Source organism: Alligator mississippiensis, chromosome 3, assembly GCF_030867095.1.
Source record: "Alligator mississippiensis isolate rAllMis1 chromosome 3, rAllMis1, whole genome shotgun sequence".
In the NCBI taxonomy this organism is placed as follows: Eukaryota; Metazoa; Chordata; order Crocodylia; family Alligatoridae; genus Alligator; species Alligator mississippiensis.
The window spans coordinates 112,578,644-112,597,419 of record NC_081826.1 but is presented as its reverse complement, the minus strand read 5'-3'; the positions used below and the strand labels follow the sequence as shown (position 1 = coordinate 112,597,419).

Sequence of the window (18,776 nt, the reverse complement as noted above, 5' to 3'; positions counted from 1 at the left end):
ACACAGACATATTATGTCTGATCACACATCATCAATCAAGGCCTGGGAAATCTTTATTTTTGTTTGAATTCAGCATAGTTGACATTATTCAATTATAACAAAAATGTATATAAATTGATATTGAGTTTACTTATCTATTAATTGTTTTCAAGAGACAAGGAATAAAATATAAATTTTACTTGAAAAACACAGTAGATTAAAAAAATGAGCCTCTTTGCAGAAGGACTTTGGACTCTCACTTCCACCAATGTAATTCAGGAATAAGTTTGCAGAAATCAAATGAATTACTTAAGCATAAAGACTGGTGGGTAAGAACAAATGTATCTTCTGTAAAATGCCAGACATACATAATGATTTACAATCTTCAGTCTTCAAATAGTTACCACAAAGTACAATTTCTATGGAACTGTAATCTGATGTTCACAATAACACCACACCATTTTTGTAATTAATCTATTAACATGAATATCAAATTCATTATGAATAATCCATCATTTATAAACCAATATTTTAAAATTTAACCCTTACTTCACCAGGCCAGTTTAAAAAAAAATAAAATCAATATTTGGAGCTATACTTACAGGTCTGAAAATGTGAACATCTTGAGTTCTAGATACTAAGTGGGAACTTTTTGCAATACAAGTAGCTGTCTCCAGTTTATCTCCTGTTAACATCCATATCTGCAAAACAATGTTGAAATTAATTCAGTTGAACATTAAGGTCACTGATCTCAAAAACTGAATGATACACACGTCTTCCTCAAATCTCCTCCTTGAGAGCTGAATCTGACAAACAGGAGGATTTACTGGCTGCACATTATTAAATTAAGTTAATGAAATGTATAATTTTCAGTACAATAGTGCACACAGGGTGAGATTTTGAGTGGTGTCTTTACAAGGCTCAGCACATTATCTACAACCTAAGAAGCTTTAAGCCATTTTTGTGTTTTCCCAGGCCTAGGCTTGGAGAAGCCTGCTGAGAACAGTAAATGATGGCAGTCTCCTGGGGCTGCTTTGTGGATTACAGTGCTGCCCAGAATTTCTGTAGTACAGAATGGTGTAGTCTTGCCTGTAACATAACCCTTGTGGCTTCATTCTCAGTACACCGTTTGCATTGGGGTTTGTATACAAGCTCTTGTGATATAGCCTCCAGATCTGTCTTCCAGAGTTTCTGTGCATAGACACGGTTTCTTCCCTGTTCCAACTCTTCTAGGTGTTGTAAAGAGGTGAGAACTGAAAATGAGAATTTCACCCCAAACTTGCTATACCCTAACTCACATATCTAAGATGACACAGATTGTGATCCAGAGTTTACATTTTAACAGGACAAAAACATTTCAGGGGTTGGAGAAAGAGATGCAAAAATATACAAGTAAAATGGACAAGTTCAGGAATGGCATGAATTTTCTTAGTTCCTTTCTGTTTCCAACTACCCTATTCAGGGCCGGCCTGTCCTATCCTGCAAAACCTGTGGCCAGAGGGGGTCCCGCAGCCAAGGGGCCCCCTGTGGCCATGAACACTTCAAATCAATGCTGTAGCAAGGGGGGGGGGGGGAGGGCAGGTGGTTGCCACCGCTCTGTGTTGCCGCCACCGCCAGCTTCTCATCTGGCCACTCGCCACCCCTGCTCCCTGCTGCCGGCTTCTTCAGCTGCTTGCCATCCCCGTCCCCTCCCGGCTTCATTGCATCAGGGAGACCCCCAAAACTATATTTTGCAGGGGGGCCCCCAAAATTGTGGGCCGGCCCTGACCCTATTCAATACTGGGTCTCTATGTAGCCGCTGTCTACTGTTTTCATCTCCCTTGTCCGCTGAGGGCAGGGCAGCGGGGAGAGGAGGGGAGATAGAGAGGAAGGAGGTTAAGGTAGCATGTATTGAGGAAGAGAGATTCTGGTGTAGAAAGGAGAGAGAAGGGTGAGGCAACCAATCAGAAGGAGTCAAGAAACCCTTTCCCTATGGTCCAGATGATGTTATATGTCAGACCAGCAGCTGAGAAATGTGTAAGATGGCAGCTCAGCAAAATGGGAGCATGCAATGCAAGGGAGAGCCTCATCAGATATCAGGGTGACTAGCTGTGAAGTGAATAAGCCCCAGAAAGGATTTGCCAGAGATCAGCCAACTAAATGCTGGTACCACCTGCTGCAGGTACACAATGCTGGTATTTTTACAATCAAAATGTTATGCTAATTGCCCTTTGGAAATGAGCAAGTGGTACCTTTATTCCAGCATTTCTCAGCATTTCCAGAGTTGGTCTAACATCAGCTTGTAGCTGATCTTCTACTCCAGTGAGACATAGCAATTCCATTTCTCTCTCCAAACTCTCCACCACAGCAGCAACCTTCAGGGCTCTATCATGTATGCTTAACTTTGCTTGGTTATATCGATTCTGCTTGCAGAAACACAAAAACCAAAAATCAGTTAGAGACATCTGGCTACCACTGAGAAAGAGAAAATGAATCTTTAGTCTGTTAGGATTTGCTGACAATGAAGATTCATGATGCAGTATCTTATTTAAATATCCTAAAACCACCAAAAAACCCCTACACAATTCTGTAAAGTAAAAGTTGCACTTTAATCATTTAATTTTAAGTCAACAAATCAGTTTCAAGTTTCCTTTTCTAATGTTCACAGTGAACTTTGTGAAGACAAATTAAGAGCAGGCTTGAGGACACTTAAACAGTTATGGTCCTTGTAGGACCAACATCTTATATATGACTTTGGAATAGATACTGAGGAATAACGGTATTTCAGTTAGATATGACACCATACAACATTTTTGTTCAAAGGCATTTGAGTAAAACTGTTGTAACCAATATTTTAAATAACAATGTGTTATTTAAATAAAATAAAAACAACAACATTCCTTATTGTGTTACTTTGCTTTACTTGAATTCATGAGCCATGTTAGGAACATTGATGAGTGTATCTTTTTATACCTCAAAATCTTGGTATTGTTCTTCTGTTAATGACTTTTTGGCAACAACCAGAGTGCGCAATCCTTCTCGTGCCATGTTGCCACACTGCATAGACAAAAATACAGAAGAATCGTGCAGGTATTAATTAAAACACCATATTATATGATACTACATACACAAAAGTTTTATGGTCAAGAACAACCAATTTGGTTTTCTAGCCCTGTAAGGTTGGTCTGAACACTAGGTAAAATGATGTCTAACTAATAGATAAGAGGAAAAAAACCCCAATGATATTTGTGATATCATCCTGTAAGAAAATAAACTTGATTATATTGTCCAGTCTGAGGAACTTCTTGAGCAAACCTCACATAAAAACAACTAAAAGCAACTCAATTTAAAAAAGGAATAAATATCAAGGGATTCCAGAAATATAGTCAGGACAAGACCTGAGATTTTTTAGGATGGGGGGGGAGGGGGGCGGGGACACACACAAGCTTTTTTGGTAGGCATGCCACAAATTAGCTTTGCATCTTCCCTGAGTGCCAATCCAAACCCCTTCCCCTGCCCAATCTGCTGCTTTGTTTTTTGCTTCCTGACCTGTGCTCCTGCCTGATCTGCTGTTCCGTTTTCTGCTTTAGCTGCCACTGTTCTATCTGTCCCCATCCCAATCTGCCATGTGCCACACACAGGCTGCCCAGGCCACAAACTGGCCACCCCTTATTTGAATGCAACTGCTGTATTTATGAAACTTTATTGTTGTAAATAAAGATAAAAGAATAATTATTTTTCCCTTTGCACCATGTAAGGCATCTATTCAGAGGCTAAAGTTGCGACTCGCATGTAGACCAGGGTCAGCAACTTTTTGCTGCTCCAGCCTGGAGCTTGTGACCTGGCTCCTTGCCACATAAGCTGCAAATAGACAACCCTAGAAGAGCTCAAGTTGCTTATGCTTCCTTGGCTACAGATACTCTCGCTGCACAGGACCTGGATAAGTGCAGGCATGGCAGAGCAGCAGGGAGGGCTGCAGAGGAGGCTGCTGTATAGGGGTTGGGTGGCTTGGGTCAGTTGTAGGACGCCTCATTCTCCATGCTGCTCTAGGCTTGTTTGGATCTTATAGCTGTGTCCACACGAGCATGAACATTTGTTTCCCTGGGGACAAGCGGCAGCAGCACACCTTGGCTAGGGACAAAAGTTGCACATAAATTGGTTTAAGTAATCAGAAACTGGTTTAAATCTGTAACAGAACATAAGCTCAGTGCACATAAACCAGTTTCAAAATGGCTGAAACTGGTTTAAGGTAAACCTGGTTGAATGTAGCATCAGACTTAACTGATTTGGGTCAAACCGGTTTATGAAACTTCTGTCCTAGATCCCTTCCTGGTTCAAGTTCAATCACACTTCCCCAACATCCCAGCACACTTTGCAGCCTGAGGCTGGACTGTGTTGTCTGCTCCAGAGAGCAGGGCTGGCCCCACCCCTCTGCTCCCTACCTGGAGCAGTGAGGGCTGGCTCACAAGGGGGTGGTGGGGCAAGCCCAGCTGGGGATGCAGCCCAGTCTTTGTCGGGGACTGCCTGCCCCCAGGCAAACTCTGGCTGGAGTCTGGGACCAGGGAAGGGGGTTAAACACTGCCAATCCCGCCGCTTGGAGCCTGGGTGGCAGCTGGAGTGTGGCTACAGCTGGCCAGACTCCAGTTTTGAGCGGTGCGTGCTACCCCAATATGCGCTACTCTGCTTCTTTTTTGCATGGGTTTTTTTGACCCCGGGATCACTGGGGGCACTTGGAGAACAGTTGAGTATGCAGTGCCACAGACCTGTCTGCAGCACCACATACCACACGGCCTCGCTCATCTGGACATAGCTTCCCTGACCAAATCCAATCTCTTTGTAGGCTGGATTTGGCCAAGGGGCAATAAGGTTATTGATCCCAGATGTAAACCATCCTGGGGAAAAGTCATGAGATTGGGAGTTAGAATCAAGGTTGATCTATCTAGTACTATAGCAAGCTCTGACTCCATATTAAGATAATGAGATTGGTTTCTTATGTGTACAAAAACATAGCAGTTTTAACCCTGTCTGGTAATTCCTTTTCTCAGAAATGTCCTTTTCTTTACAAAGCTGAGACACATAAGCAATTTGTATAATCGTGGAGCACCAGACACTGAGAAAAGCATCTGATACCATGCCTCAAGAAGTCTTCGTTGAAAAAGTATTTATTTAAAAGTTGAACCAAGTATTGGCTTGGTTAAACTGAAAATTTGAACCAAGTATTGGCTTGGTTAAACTGAAAATTGCCACACTGCATAGACAAAAATACAGAGGCTGTAATCACAATACCAGTATAAATGGTAACGTATTGGATGGAAGGAAAGTGCCTAGTGAATTACACATGAATCTGTTAGAATGCGTATTGTTTTACAACTTCATTGGTGATTTTATGAAAGGATAAACAACAAACTAATGAAATTCACAGATGATAAACTCAGAGGAGTTGTGTAATTCAGAATAACTCAAATAATGCAAAGGTACCCAGAAATAACAGAAAATAAAATGTGATCATTTGTAAAAAATACAGAGTAATTGAAAAGGAGAAAAAAAATCCCATGACACAGATATTCAGTAGAAATACAAAACCTTGGAAGTATAAATTCACCAAGAGACCAACAAGTGACTGTGAACAACAAATTAAATCTAAGATTTTTTTTCCATCTCTAATATCTCAGCCTTCTATTGTGAAGAGGATCTGTAGGATAAAGGATGGGCAGATGTAAGCTTTGTAACACTCCTACTGTCTTGTTAGATAAATGTGCTATAGAGGAACAATATTCAGAAACCTATTTGTTCAAAGTCTCAGGGACATGCATCTAAGAGTGAAATTATGATTCAGAAGCCATTCTTATTGATTTATAACTGTCCCTCAAAAAATGTAATTTTGAGCTGAAAATTTTCATTCTTTTTCTTATCCCACTTTTTTTTAGGTGATGGGATAAGAAATAATTCCTCTTCCTCCTCTTTCTTCTACTCATGAGGATATAGGTCAGTTAAAAAACTGAAGTTAAAAATCACTAGCTACATTCAAACAATCAATGGCATGATCCTCAAACAGGAGCACAGTCACCTGCCACTATAGTTGAACATGTTGTTTCTAGATTGCTGCAAAAACATACAACTAGATAGAAGAAAGCAATAAAGCAACATAAAGTAACTTAAAACAAGTTGTTTTGGCAAGATGTACTAAAGGAAATGGACTTAAAGGTTATTTTCCAACTCTAATGTTGCCAGTACTTGCTCATCTGGCATAGCTAGAGATGAAATCTGGGGGAAAAAAAGCTGCATTTTGGTTCTCCTACGTAACACAGTATGCTATTGTTAGGTCACCTGGATTCCTCCTGCCAATCTTTTTAATAAGTAAAATTCCATCTGACTGAAGTTTTAGAATGGATTAAAACTAGTATTGTACATGGCTAAAGTACATGTAATTGAGCTAAGCAATGACTGTTAAGAAAATATGATTTCTTCACAGGAAGTGTGGTTCTTTTCGATTAAAAGACAACACACTAAAAATAGACTTAAAAACAGCATAAAACAACTGTCTTAATGAAAAACAAGCCTCATGTTGTATTCCTGGTGCAAAACACTTATTGATTTGACCTCATAATGCTAAATAGATTAAACAAGTATTTCACAATTAATTGTGTATCGTTATCGCCAAAAGTAATTTTTATGACATTTTGCTAGGTCTTGAGGGAGTTTAATTTATTCATGTCCCTGAATAAATCAAACTGCCCTGAAGCAGATATTGATTCATATTGCCAATACCATTATGAACATACATGGTGCGATCATTGTATTACCATATTGTCTGTATGTAGGGTCAGATTAAGATGATTGCTGGTGCCTACTACCCACACCACAATGGAAGTATTAAAGCAGTTTTGAAATTTATTTTGTGCAAAGACATGTATTCACTGAGCTTGGATTACTGAAAAAATCTGATGTCTACAAATCATGTTTAAGAAAAAACACTCATTATGATTACATCTACAATGATATTTCAGAATTCCCGAACAACTGTACAATTTAAGAATAAAAATGTTTAAAACTGTTTCCCTGGACAAAAAGGATTGTACTGAAAATATATCTCAGGAGTAATTAGGTTGTGTGAGTACATTTGCTTTGCAATGGTCATTTGCCAAAATAAAAATATTTTTAGTTTTAGATCACTATGTCTTTTAGTCAAATTGTTACCTTTGCTTTTCTTTCAGGGTTATAAAAACTGGAAACAACTGCAACTCCTTAAAACCTTTTCATGAGACACGTAATAGCATTTCACAATCCATTACTGTTTTGGCTCAAGATTTCTATCTCTGAACCTATTCCAATAGCATCTGTGTTAAATGAGAAATTACAGTTTCTCCTTCTTCAGTCATAAAATATTTTTGCATGACAAAAATTTATCATTTGGCCTTTTCTCTTGAAACTGAAAACAATCATAATATTTCTTACCTCCTCTTCTAACCAATCATTGTACTGTACAATGGTGGACATTGCAACATCTGCACCTTTCATGTAAAATGTGATTTCCCCTGTAGATTCATCCTGTAATTTAAAAAAAAACAGTAGAAAAAGATTTTGTCTGTATTTCAAATCAAGCGACTGTACCTAGAAAACAATTTGTCATACTTTAAGACAGTAAAATACTTTAAAATAAGCACATATGAAGATCTTAAAACAGTTTAGAAAGCCATCACCCAATTAAATCAATTTGTAAGATATACGCTGCCCAGGTTTTAGATGCACATATGCAAATAAAAATACAAATGAATTGTTCAAATTATCTGTGTCGATTGCAAGTCACATTTTACACATAGGGGCACACATCCAGACAAGTGTCCAGACACATCTGCAGCACCACATACCACACAGTCAGGTGTTCTCCATGCTGCAAGGGCACGCTGCCCATGCATTCACTGCTTTGTTTTTTTTTTTCTGTGGGTTTTTTTGACCCCTAGATATCCAGGGGTCAAGAAAACCTAGGGGGAAAATGGAGCAGCACACGCACAAGTAGCATGAGCTGCTGAAAAGTGAAGCTGGGCTGCCTGGACTGTTGGCCGGGCTCTGTCCAGCAGGATTGCTCTAGGTGCATCCCTGGGAGGCCCTCAGGACACCAGGTAAGGCTGCTGGGGCCAGCACAGTGCTGGCCCCAGCCTCCCCTACTGCCCCCGGGTAACATGCCACACACCAAAGCACATGTGGCACAGGCGTTTCCCAGGGACAAGTAGTTGCAGGGCAAGTTGCACTTCTGTTACTTGAACCTGGAGAACCAAACATCTGCACTGATCTGGATACTCCAAGGGAAACTGAGGAAGGGAGATGATATCTCAAATTTTGAAAAAAGCTCAAATTTCTGGATGATCAGCTTTATACACCCAAGATCAGATTTACTTACATTTCCAGCTGAGGTCAATAGAGAATCTCTAAAAAGTAGTCCTTAATTATCCAAGAATTTAGTTGTGTGCACTTGAAATTACAAACCACTTTTGAAATTGTGGGCATAAATGCCTTGCTCAAGGTTATACAGGGTGTTAGTGTCAGATATAGGAACAAAGTCCAGACTTGATGAGTTCTGGGTCCTGTTCTAACCACTTGAAGATTTTGTTTCCTTTGAGGCATGGAGCATAAATACATTTCTGTCTAAAGATCACCATCCTCTTCTTACAGGGGTGTAGGTTGTCTGCCATCCTCTTCTTGGCATTCATTTGAATTAATATATATGTAGGCATTCCAAAAGATATATATTTTTACTCGTGAAGTATATGTTAGGTGCTTTAAATGTAAAAAGGACAGGGGTCCCACCCAGAAGTGTAAAAAGGAAGGACAGGGGTTCTGTATACTTCTTAGAGAGACTGGCTTGTAGTTTTCTCTAAAATAAATATTTTGATGAAGTGACTATTTAATATATAAAATTATGTCATGTCTCCCAATTGCTATTCTCAATTTACAAATGTCTTTATGTCAAATATGTCTTGCAAGTACAAGGCTAATACCGTGCATTCTTGTTCTTAGTATCACAGGATATTTTGTTGTTTTAACAACAGTTGTTCATTATGAGATACTATTTCAAATAATCTGTACCTTAGTCACTAACTCACCCCCTGCATATTATGGCATGTTTGAAATTTTATATCACCCCTTAATCCCAAAATTCTAATGCATCTATAATAAATACAATCGGAAAACTAAAAAAGGAGGTTCAGGCCTTGGTCATGCAAGCTGCCCTAAGCACGAAGACGACGACAATATAATGTAACTCCACAGGGATGCAGGGCTCTACAGCATCAGGGTATTAGTAGCTCTTTGAGTATTATTTTTGCCAAATGTATGTTATTCACACAGTTGTTTCATTTTAATGTGGAAAGCTTACAACACCTGTAAACTAGGCATACATTAGAAGGCTACGCTTTACAGTAAATAACCTGATAGGCTGTAAAAAATACATAGTAAGAGCCCTTAGTAAAAGACAAACAAATTTTTAAGTTTTCAAAAAGCTTTACCCTGACTATGATTCCCATGCGCTTGCTTTCTGATGTGAAGGGAAAAATTTGGAGAATACAGTATGTCAAAATCTGTCCACCAGGGGTCTTCAGTTGCATTGAGGTCAGATCCCTGTTAACCAGAGTAAGACCAACACTTTCTGTCCATTGCACCAGAGCTACCTAAAGAAAAACATATTGAGGTGTTAAAGGTCAATTACACCCTTGTGTAAATTATGTGAAAACCAAACAACTGGGTTTAGATTAAAGGTCAAGAATCTCTCTAGCATGCTAAAAAACTCCATATACTTTTATATCAATTATTTTCACATTATGGCATAAGTCTTTTTATACATTTTGTCAAAGGATAATATATATATATATATATATATATATATATATATATATATATATATATTTGGATCTATTTCTATATACAGAAAGTTGTTCACTGAATTGAGCTGTATCAGAATTAGGGAATGCTGTTCAGAACTAATAGCTCTAGCACTAACAAGGCTGCTTTGTCTAAATGCACATACATTTATACATAAAGGATATTCAGTGGAACATGGCAAAACATAGTATAGTTAAAATAGCTTTTTCCCTACAATGTACATATAAAAACATTAATTAAAAATCCATGAAAATAAGAGCCTAGTAGTAATTCTATATAAGACTTAAGAAAATATTATGGTTACACGGATGTTTACCTATTACACTTTTGAAACAACAAAAAAGACAAAATATCTTTTATTAAATTTTATTTGGCATATGTATTAGAACTGCTGTCTTGTAAAATGTATTTTGTCTGGGTTCCTGCCATCAAAAAATAATAAAACTAAACTTTTAAAATATATAAATTGAATATATATAAATTGAATGCGCGTAAACACAGAATCAATTTTATAAGGCACCCTTTTTACAAACAGTGAAAATGGTACAAATTACTTCCATGATATCTTAAAAAGCCACAAGTGATCAGCAAACCCCACCCCCTAAAACCCAATTGGTGAAAGCTTTTTAATTTAACATTCCTGAAACATGACATGACACTCAGCTTCTATTTTGTTCAGAGTTTTGTCTAGGTACTGCCACATGCTATTTTTCCCATGTTAAAACTGCCACTGGATTTAGTCCCTGAAAAAAAGAGTTAACTCAGAAACCGCTTTATCATTCCTTAGTAGATATGACATATTCTATATTTTATGGGTAATTTTTCTAACAGACTTAGCTTCCAAAATTCCACTTACCCTTTGTCTCACATGACCAAACATTGCCTAAATATCTTTAACAAATTTGACCTGAAGGGTGGAACAGCCATTAGGCCGATGATCCACCCAAGTACCCCTTGATGCAGGCCCTCTGCAATTGGGTCAGCTTTCTTCTGCCAGAATTAAACCTTAATTAGTGTAGTGGAATCTGTGATGTGAGAGACGACTACAGAAGGGGGAATCCTCAGCTAGTACAATTTGTCACAGTTCCACTTAAGTCAACTGATACCAGCCGAGGATCTACCCGTCATAAGAGCTTATGATGGGCTATATGCAGTGAAAGTATCTTAAAGAGAAGGGGCTTGAGCACCACATTGAATAACCTAATATAGGTTGATATCAGTGTTGGTGAATACCACTGTAGACACAAATAAATGAAAATAGGGAGAAAATATTCTTACAAGAAAAGAAAAAGAAATAAGCATGCTTTAAAAACACTACTTTTAGATCCAAAATCACAGGGAAAGTCTTTTAAAGATTTTCCTCTCCAATAAAACTACCATATAAGCTGCAAATGATCCAATACTCCCAAGGTTAATTTTCAATTTTCACAGTGAAAGGTTACTATTACATTCTGACCTGTAAATTGCATCTTTCTGCTAATACCCTATCATCTCATTTGTGTCCCTTTGCAGCTAGGACTTAAGTGTTCTATATTTGGTGACTCACATCTGTTTATTATTTAGTTTATGCTTGGCTTCACAGACCATTTGAGTTAGCAGTTTGTAGCACAGTCATTTTTGATTATTATACCTGGCCTACAAACAGCGTAAGTTTCTTCCCATTCCTCCCCCACCCAAGCTGATCATTGCTGGTACCACAGCCAGGGTGTTCAAGAAAGTGCAAGAAGCAAGTGTAGTGAAAAGACCACCATCTGCAACTTCAGACCAGCATGTTAACACTGTCACATATTAGTAATATCTGAGCAATCATAACTTGTTAATGTCTGAAATGACGTTGCCAAGGCTTAGCATAAAATACTGGAACTTCTCAGATTAAGCTTTTCCCATTACCTAATGTTTCCAGACTGATTCTCCAAAAATTCTGTGCACATACAAAGAGAATGCTCCTTTGCAAGACAAGATCCTGAACTTGGTATTAAAATGCCATTTTTCATCAGAGACTAACATGAACTTATATCTCCATTTGTTCCAGTTGTGTATTCGGGTGCAGAATGCTACACAAACAGCTAGCAGAGGACTGATTGACAAAAAAATTAACACCACACGGAGCATCCAGACGAGCAGGAACATACGTTTCCCTGAGGACATGTAGCAGCAGCACAACTTGTGCCGCTGCTACTTGTACCTGGGGCATGCTCATGTCATGCGTGCTCTGGCACGTGGCAGGTGGGGTAGGAGAGGCTGGGGCCAACAACTGTGCTGGCCTGAGACCTTGGGGAGCTGGCAGCCATGGCACTCCTGCAGCAGGAAGCCTGGCTGGCAGCCAAAGTGTGGTTCTGGCCAGCCAGGCTCCAGTTTTGGGTGATACATGCTGCCACCATGTGCACTGCCTCACTTTTTTTGGCATGGGTTTTTTTTGACCAAAAAACCCCTGCCTACACTGTAAAGTAGCAGCATGGGGAATGCTTGCATGTCTACAGAGCCACATACTGCACATCTGCGCTCATCTGGATCAGCCCACAGAGTGTACTGTTCCAAATGTGTTCCTATCATTCATACAGATTTGATTCTTACAAAAATCAGATATAAAATTCTATACTTAGTTTTGCTTCTTCAACTAGAAGTTAAAACATTTTTAAATGCAGAAAGCACTTTTTTTAGATGCTGAAAAAAATGACACGTCAATGCTAAAAATATAGTGACCATCTGCCACCTACAAAGACATCATATAAAAAAGTTTTCATAAATTTTGCAGAGAGTTCAAGTATCAAAATGACTGTCTGAACTTATGCTGTATATACAGTGAATACCTGTGAAGAATCCAGAGGGATGATCCTTACCAAAGTCCCATCTTCTCTGGCTCAGAAGGACTTAGGAGCCACTCTCTAAGAGATGCCCATTGCAATTCCATTCCCCTCCCACCATACCACTCTTCTGAAACATAACCATACAGCTCACTTGCTCTGTACCTTCAGAAGCATGATGCCTTCTAATATGCAAACAACAAGAAAATGCTAATAAGGCAAGGTAAATGAAATCCAGAAAAAGACCCCAGGCGCCTAAGGCAGCAGTATCTTTCTTACTCAAAACCTTGGGAAGACAAGTTAGAAATGTTTTTCTCTTCGGTTTTGCTGACCACCAACTATAATGTTAATAAACTGATCAAATCAGAATTTTTTTGCATGTAATAAACCCCATAACATAACACACTTATTTTTGGAAGGTCTCAAGAGGGAAAAAAAATCTTACCTTTGAGTACAGGTAAGTACCTGAGGTATGGAGTCTCTGGACCTGGGGGTCACATGCCAGAGCTGGGGCCTGGAGGCTGTACTCTAAGGACACACACTGGGACCTGATCTGGCACATTGGCTCTGTACTGGGGCCTGATCCTGCTGGCGCTGGAGTCATGCAGTGACCTTGGGCATTGACTCTAGAGCAGTGGTTCTCAACCTTTCACACTGGGATTAGCATAATTATCAGCCTGCTATGACCTGTGAGCCACAATCCCCTGCCCCTGACCCACACAGTCTCTCTCTCTCTCTCTCTCCCGCTCCTCTGGCTGCTGCATCCAGCCCCCTCCCCCTCTGGCTCCTGGGGCTGCTCTCACAATGCTGTGTGCTCACCAGGCACCAGCTGCCTGCCAGCTCCATGCAGGCTAACAGTGTTGCAGCCTGGGGAAACCCCTAATTTTCTGGGACCTCTCCATGGCCCCTTCAATGTTCTTGCGGCCCACTTCTGGGTCACAATCCACAGGTTGAGAAACGCTGCTCTAGAGCCATGTGCCAGTGCAACTTGTCATGTGGTCTTAGACTTGGTGCACTGGATCTAACCTGGCAAGTGGCTCTGGAGCCAGTGCATGGTGTCAGTTCTGGCATATTGGATTGGACACTAGGTTCTGGCTCTGAAAGATCCTTATACACTGGCCTTATCGGTATGTTGCTGGGGAAGGAGGCTGCCCGTGGGTCTGGAAATTTTGCATGGTGGGGCACAAAGAGGGCAGAGCTTTGGCAGTGTTAACTGTTATGGCTCCCAATTAATGCTGCCACCAGTCCACCCCCTCCTCTACCAGCAAATTACAGAAACCATGAGGAGCCCTTTTCCTCACCGATAATACACACCTTAATTTTCCCCCACTTTTTTTGGACAAAAAGGTATGGGTTATATAGTACTCATTAGGATTCATGTGAATTTAGAAGTGTTAAATTTATTGCTAGTGGTTTCCATTCCACCTACAATAGCTTCTATGGCTGCTATATCGCTACTGTTCTTCTTCCTTATTAGCTATCAAATACCTAAAGTAGCATCAAGTGACTACCCATTTCTTGCAGGAAACTGTCAGTCTTAAGCACAATCAGGATAAGTGACTTCTTACCCAATGGGTTTTAGGCAACAGATATTTGACCATAACATTTTGAAATGGTATAGCGGTGGATCAGACTTGGCAAAGCTTGTAAAGAAAATCTGATCTCTGAAATGGCAAACTTAGATCTTATCTACAGTGCCTCTTAAAGAAAATATTTTAGTGCTTGTAAATGTGTATGTACAAAAGAACTATGTTAAGTATAATACAAGACTCAATGGCTTGGCGAAGAAGAACTGTGGCTATAAATTAGGTACTCACAACATAATCAAGAGATCTGCATTCTGAACTATTTAACTGAAGATTTTTTAAAAATTTTGTTAACATGAGTGAAGGAAGCTTATTGTGTACATGGCTCTCTCAACAACATAATTTATGGGTAGATATTGCAAGATGCCTGCAGAATGCATGAGGTGGGATTTCAAAAGGACCACTCATCCTGGTTTGTGTAAAAGTGCACACTCTTAATCTAATAATTTGGTGACATGGCCACACCGTTTATTTAAAAATGAGGTAATTTATCCAAACACGGCAAAAAATAAAGGACATAAGCAATGTTCTAGAAAATTGAAAGTTTCTAGAAAAATCCATTAAAAACAGATGAGGTTGCCAAATGACAACAATTTAGTTACTCATCACATTAGTCACAAAACCTTAGCACTTATTAAAGACAAGAAAATGAATGGTTAAAAACATCATGAATCTTATACTGAACACATAACAAACAAACACCCATTTTTCTTATCGAGTACTACAACGTGGATTAGAATACAGCTATCCTAACTCTAACCTGAAATAAATGATATTTTTCATTAATAATTTCAACATACGAACACAAAAATCTTTGAAACAAAATGTGTATGTAACACTTTCATGTCGCACACTGACATGCTTTAAAAACTCAACATATGTAACTGCACTGTAAATTAATATTTTGCTCATTAAACTATATCTATTCTTAGGGAATAAAAGTAATAAGTACTCTGCCATAGCATTCTATATGTCAATTAACATATTTATTAACCAATGACATTTTTTAATTTAATATACACATTAAATGCAAATATTTAGGAACAAAAATAAAGTCAACAAAAATATGTTATTTGTTGATAACAAAAATAACAATGTGTAGATCAGAGTTAAATTTGGATTCTTTTTTTTTTTTTTTTCAATTAAAAGGATACACAGGAAAATGAGACATAGCAAGGGCTGGATTTAAAAGTGGCAGGCATGACTTTAGCTTTTAATTTTAAAGGTGTATGTGTGAGAGTGAAGGGAGGTAACGACCCACAAAAATCCTTGCATTTGCTTGTGCCCACTGAGTGGTGTTAAATGGCCTTATGCTATGGATCTCATAGGGTTAGAGGGAACAGGGATGCTCAGTGAAAGGTAAAGGCAATCAGGACTCATAATAGAGAAGATATCTTTTATTAGACCAACAAGATTTAAAAAAAAAAAAATACTTTAATTGCAAGCTTTCGGGCACAAACACCCTTCATCAGGCATTGGAGAAAAGATTATAAAAGTTCTCCTGGGTAGAAATGAAAGTTCATATTTCATAGGATTTCACAGAGGAGTCAATAGATGGAAAACTCAAAGCTCAGGGTGCGAAGACTTACTTTTCCAGTTCTTCTACTGGGTTAGCAAGAGACATCAGTTATCACTGCATTCCTTACTCTTTTTCTTCTTTGGGACCTAGTCCCTTTGATCATTACAGCTGCTTTGGATGCTGGGTACCACTACTTGCTATGAAATTACAGAGCTGGATTCTTTAAAAAGCTGTGTGGAAGGTGCAAAAATCCCAAGGGTGCCTCACCAAACTTGCCCTGAATTAGAAAAGAGACTTCCTGAGCCAAAAAAAGATGATTGACCAGACCATACTCTTGAATCTTGAAACAGTGTTTCTGTGTTATAGGTCAGGAAGGGTGGGACAGATACCAAAGACTTCACATAAAGGAAGGAGGCCTACGAAAGAAAATCAGCCCGTTTGCCACACACAGTCTAGCCATTAGGTGGAAGGGACAAAGCTAAACTCTTTTCTTGCCACAGGTGTAAATCTTTGGGTGACTTCTGAGCCAAGGGGGAGAGAAGCAGTCTCTACAGCAGCTTTACCTGCCCTTTCCTTCTCCTATTCCCTTCCCTCGGGAGCCCTGTGGCTGCCTATCCACTCAGTTATCTTATCAAATTCTTTCCCCTGCTGAGATGGGAGGGATAAGGGCATTTCTTTATCATAAGAAAGAAATAAAAGTGACATATTTATTATGTTAGTAGTATATGAGTTACATTTTAAACTAGGCAGCTCTGTGTTTTTAAGTAATTGGATTTTTTAAAATTAATGATGGCACATGCAATTTGCAATAATAAAGAAAGGCTGCTGTGTAAGGGTCACAGCCTCGGTACCCATGGCTGCATTGCTCCAGAGATGCGCTGGTGAGACCTTACCTGGAGTACTACATCCAGTTTTGGGCCCCGCATGTCAAGAAGGACAAAGGCAGTTTGGAAAGCGTCCAGCAGAGAGCAATGGAATGATTAGGGGCTTGGGATGCAAGACTTATGAGGAAAGGCTGAAAGAACTAGGGTTATTTAGTCTGAAGAAGATGAGACTGAGGGGGGATTTGATAACAGACTTCAAATACCTGAAAGGAGATTTTAGAGAGAATGGAGATAGGCTTTTCTCTTTGGCCATGGGAGACAAGGTTAGAAGCAATGGCCTCAAGCTTCAGCAGGGGAAATTTAGGTTGGAGATTAGGAGGAACTTTCTGATTATGGGGGTGGTCAAAGCATTGGAGAAGGCTACTTAGAGTACCTGTGCAATCTCCATCCTTGGAAGTTTTCAAGAACATGCTAGACAAACTTGGCTGAGATGGTTTAGTCAGGGATAATCCTGCCTTGAGCAGGGGGTGGGACCTAAATGACCTTATGAGGTCCTTTTCAGCCCTACCTTCCTATGGTCTTATGATTCTATGCAAAACATCTGGAAATTCAATGCCTCTAGTACAACTGGAAAGTTATTTTTGTTTTACACGAAATCAACCTGATATGCAAAATATATGTACAGTATATACACAATATTTTAAAACTGAAAACGTTCTTTGAGAGTGGGTGCAAGGAAAATGTTATTTCATTGCTTCTCTATTACTGACTTTTTCTGATAGTGTCCAAAATATTTTCAGTAAAACCTCTAGGGAATTTTTCCTACCTTTTTTACAACAATTCTCAAGGATTTCCAATCAGTACTACAGAAAGCCTCAGTTCTTTGTTTATGTTTATGAATAATGATTTGATGACTGGCACTTGCATGTTATCATTTTTACTTAGCAATCTTCGTGGTTAAAATATATTAAAATTATTAACTTAAAAATACAGCTTGATCATCTGGAAAAACTGCTGGTCAATATTCAAGACAAGCTATGGAGCAGTTATTCTTTGTGGGTCTCGAAGGTCATGGAAGTGATGGTTTTATGCCACTGAATGATTTGCTCTTCACAATACATTGACAAAACAACACAATTAGTCTTGCTTCAATAAGCACACACAATAAAATGAATTAAACAATACAACATGTCTCATACATGACAGCTTTACTTTTGTAAACACAAAAGCTGCCTTACTAAGGGCATATCATTTCCCTGTCTGTTTTAAATGATCAGCTTTGTATCCTTGTAATTAATTTTAGCAACTCTGCTGTCTTTGGATATAAATGTTTTAATGTGACGACTGACCAGGCTTTAAAGTAATATTTAAATATTTCACATGCTGGAGTTAGAATATTTTGGAGCACAATAATGCAGGAAAAAGTGTAACCAATAAATAGCTAGTTTATGAGAGTAAGCAGTCATTAAAAATCATGACTAATCAATCTTTTTTGACCAAAGGGGGCCAAAGGTCTTCAGAGGCTCCTGTTCATAGCATGCCCCTGAATTACTTAGGTCTGTAACCTTTGAACTTTACTGCTCTACCTATTTAGTTTATATCCTTTTATGATTGTTCATTACATTAAGTTAGCACTGGCTTTCCACACTGAACTATGCACACACTTGTGATACTTGAGCAAGGAATGGTTCTCACTGTGTCAGTGGGTTCCCAGTGTGTGCATATTGTTTGCTATGTTGCAGATGTAGTGGACACAAGTGACAGATGAATGAAACTTTCCACTCTTAGAGACAAAATGAAATATTGATCACTTATCATAAGAAACAAAGAGCCTGGCATAAGTAGGTCTCACATTAAGAATACAAAATCAGTTACTTATCTTAGGTTGCTCTAATAATACAATATGCACATAGTTTAAGATGAATGTACATCTAAAATGTGTCCTTTTTGTTTTGTGAGAGAAAAGGATTTTTGTTGGCGATATCTTTTATTGGACCAATTGCTTGGTTGAGATAAAATTAGACAAGCTTTCACCTGATGAAGAATGCCTGGCATTCAAAAAACGATCTAACTTTGTCCTAACCATGCAGTTGACCCAATAAAAGATACCACCCATTAAAAAAAACCTTACTTCTTGCATAACACCTGGACCATCAAAGCTACATCACTCTTTTTGTTTTGAACAGTACATACAAAAATGAAAACATGA

General features: G+C 38.9%; 1 protein-coding gene across 4 annotated transcripts in view; it reads right to left on the bottom strand.

The window, feature by feature from the left end:
* Positions 1–18,776, bottom strand: part of ATP9B (ATPase phospholipid transporting 9B (putative)) — a 343,595-nt gene that overhangs the window by 24,864 nt on the left and 299,955 nt on the right. For all 4 annotated transcript variants that reach the window (XM_059724300.1, XM_006258252.4, XM_059724301.1 and 1 more), the window contains 5 exons: positions 9,462–9,623; positions 7,414–7,506; positions 2,932–3,015; positions 2,211–2,381; positions 582–680 (listed from right to left, as the gene is read on the bottom strand). In XM_059724300.1, the coding sequence (XP_059580283.1) occupies positions 582–680; positions 2,211–2,381; positions 2,932–3,015; positions 7,414–7,506; positions 9,462–9,623 (609 nt within the window). The remainder of the gene's footprint in view (positions 1–581; positions 681–2,210; positions 2,382–2,931; positions 3,016–7,413; positions 7,507–9,461; positions 9,624–18,776) is intronic.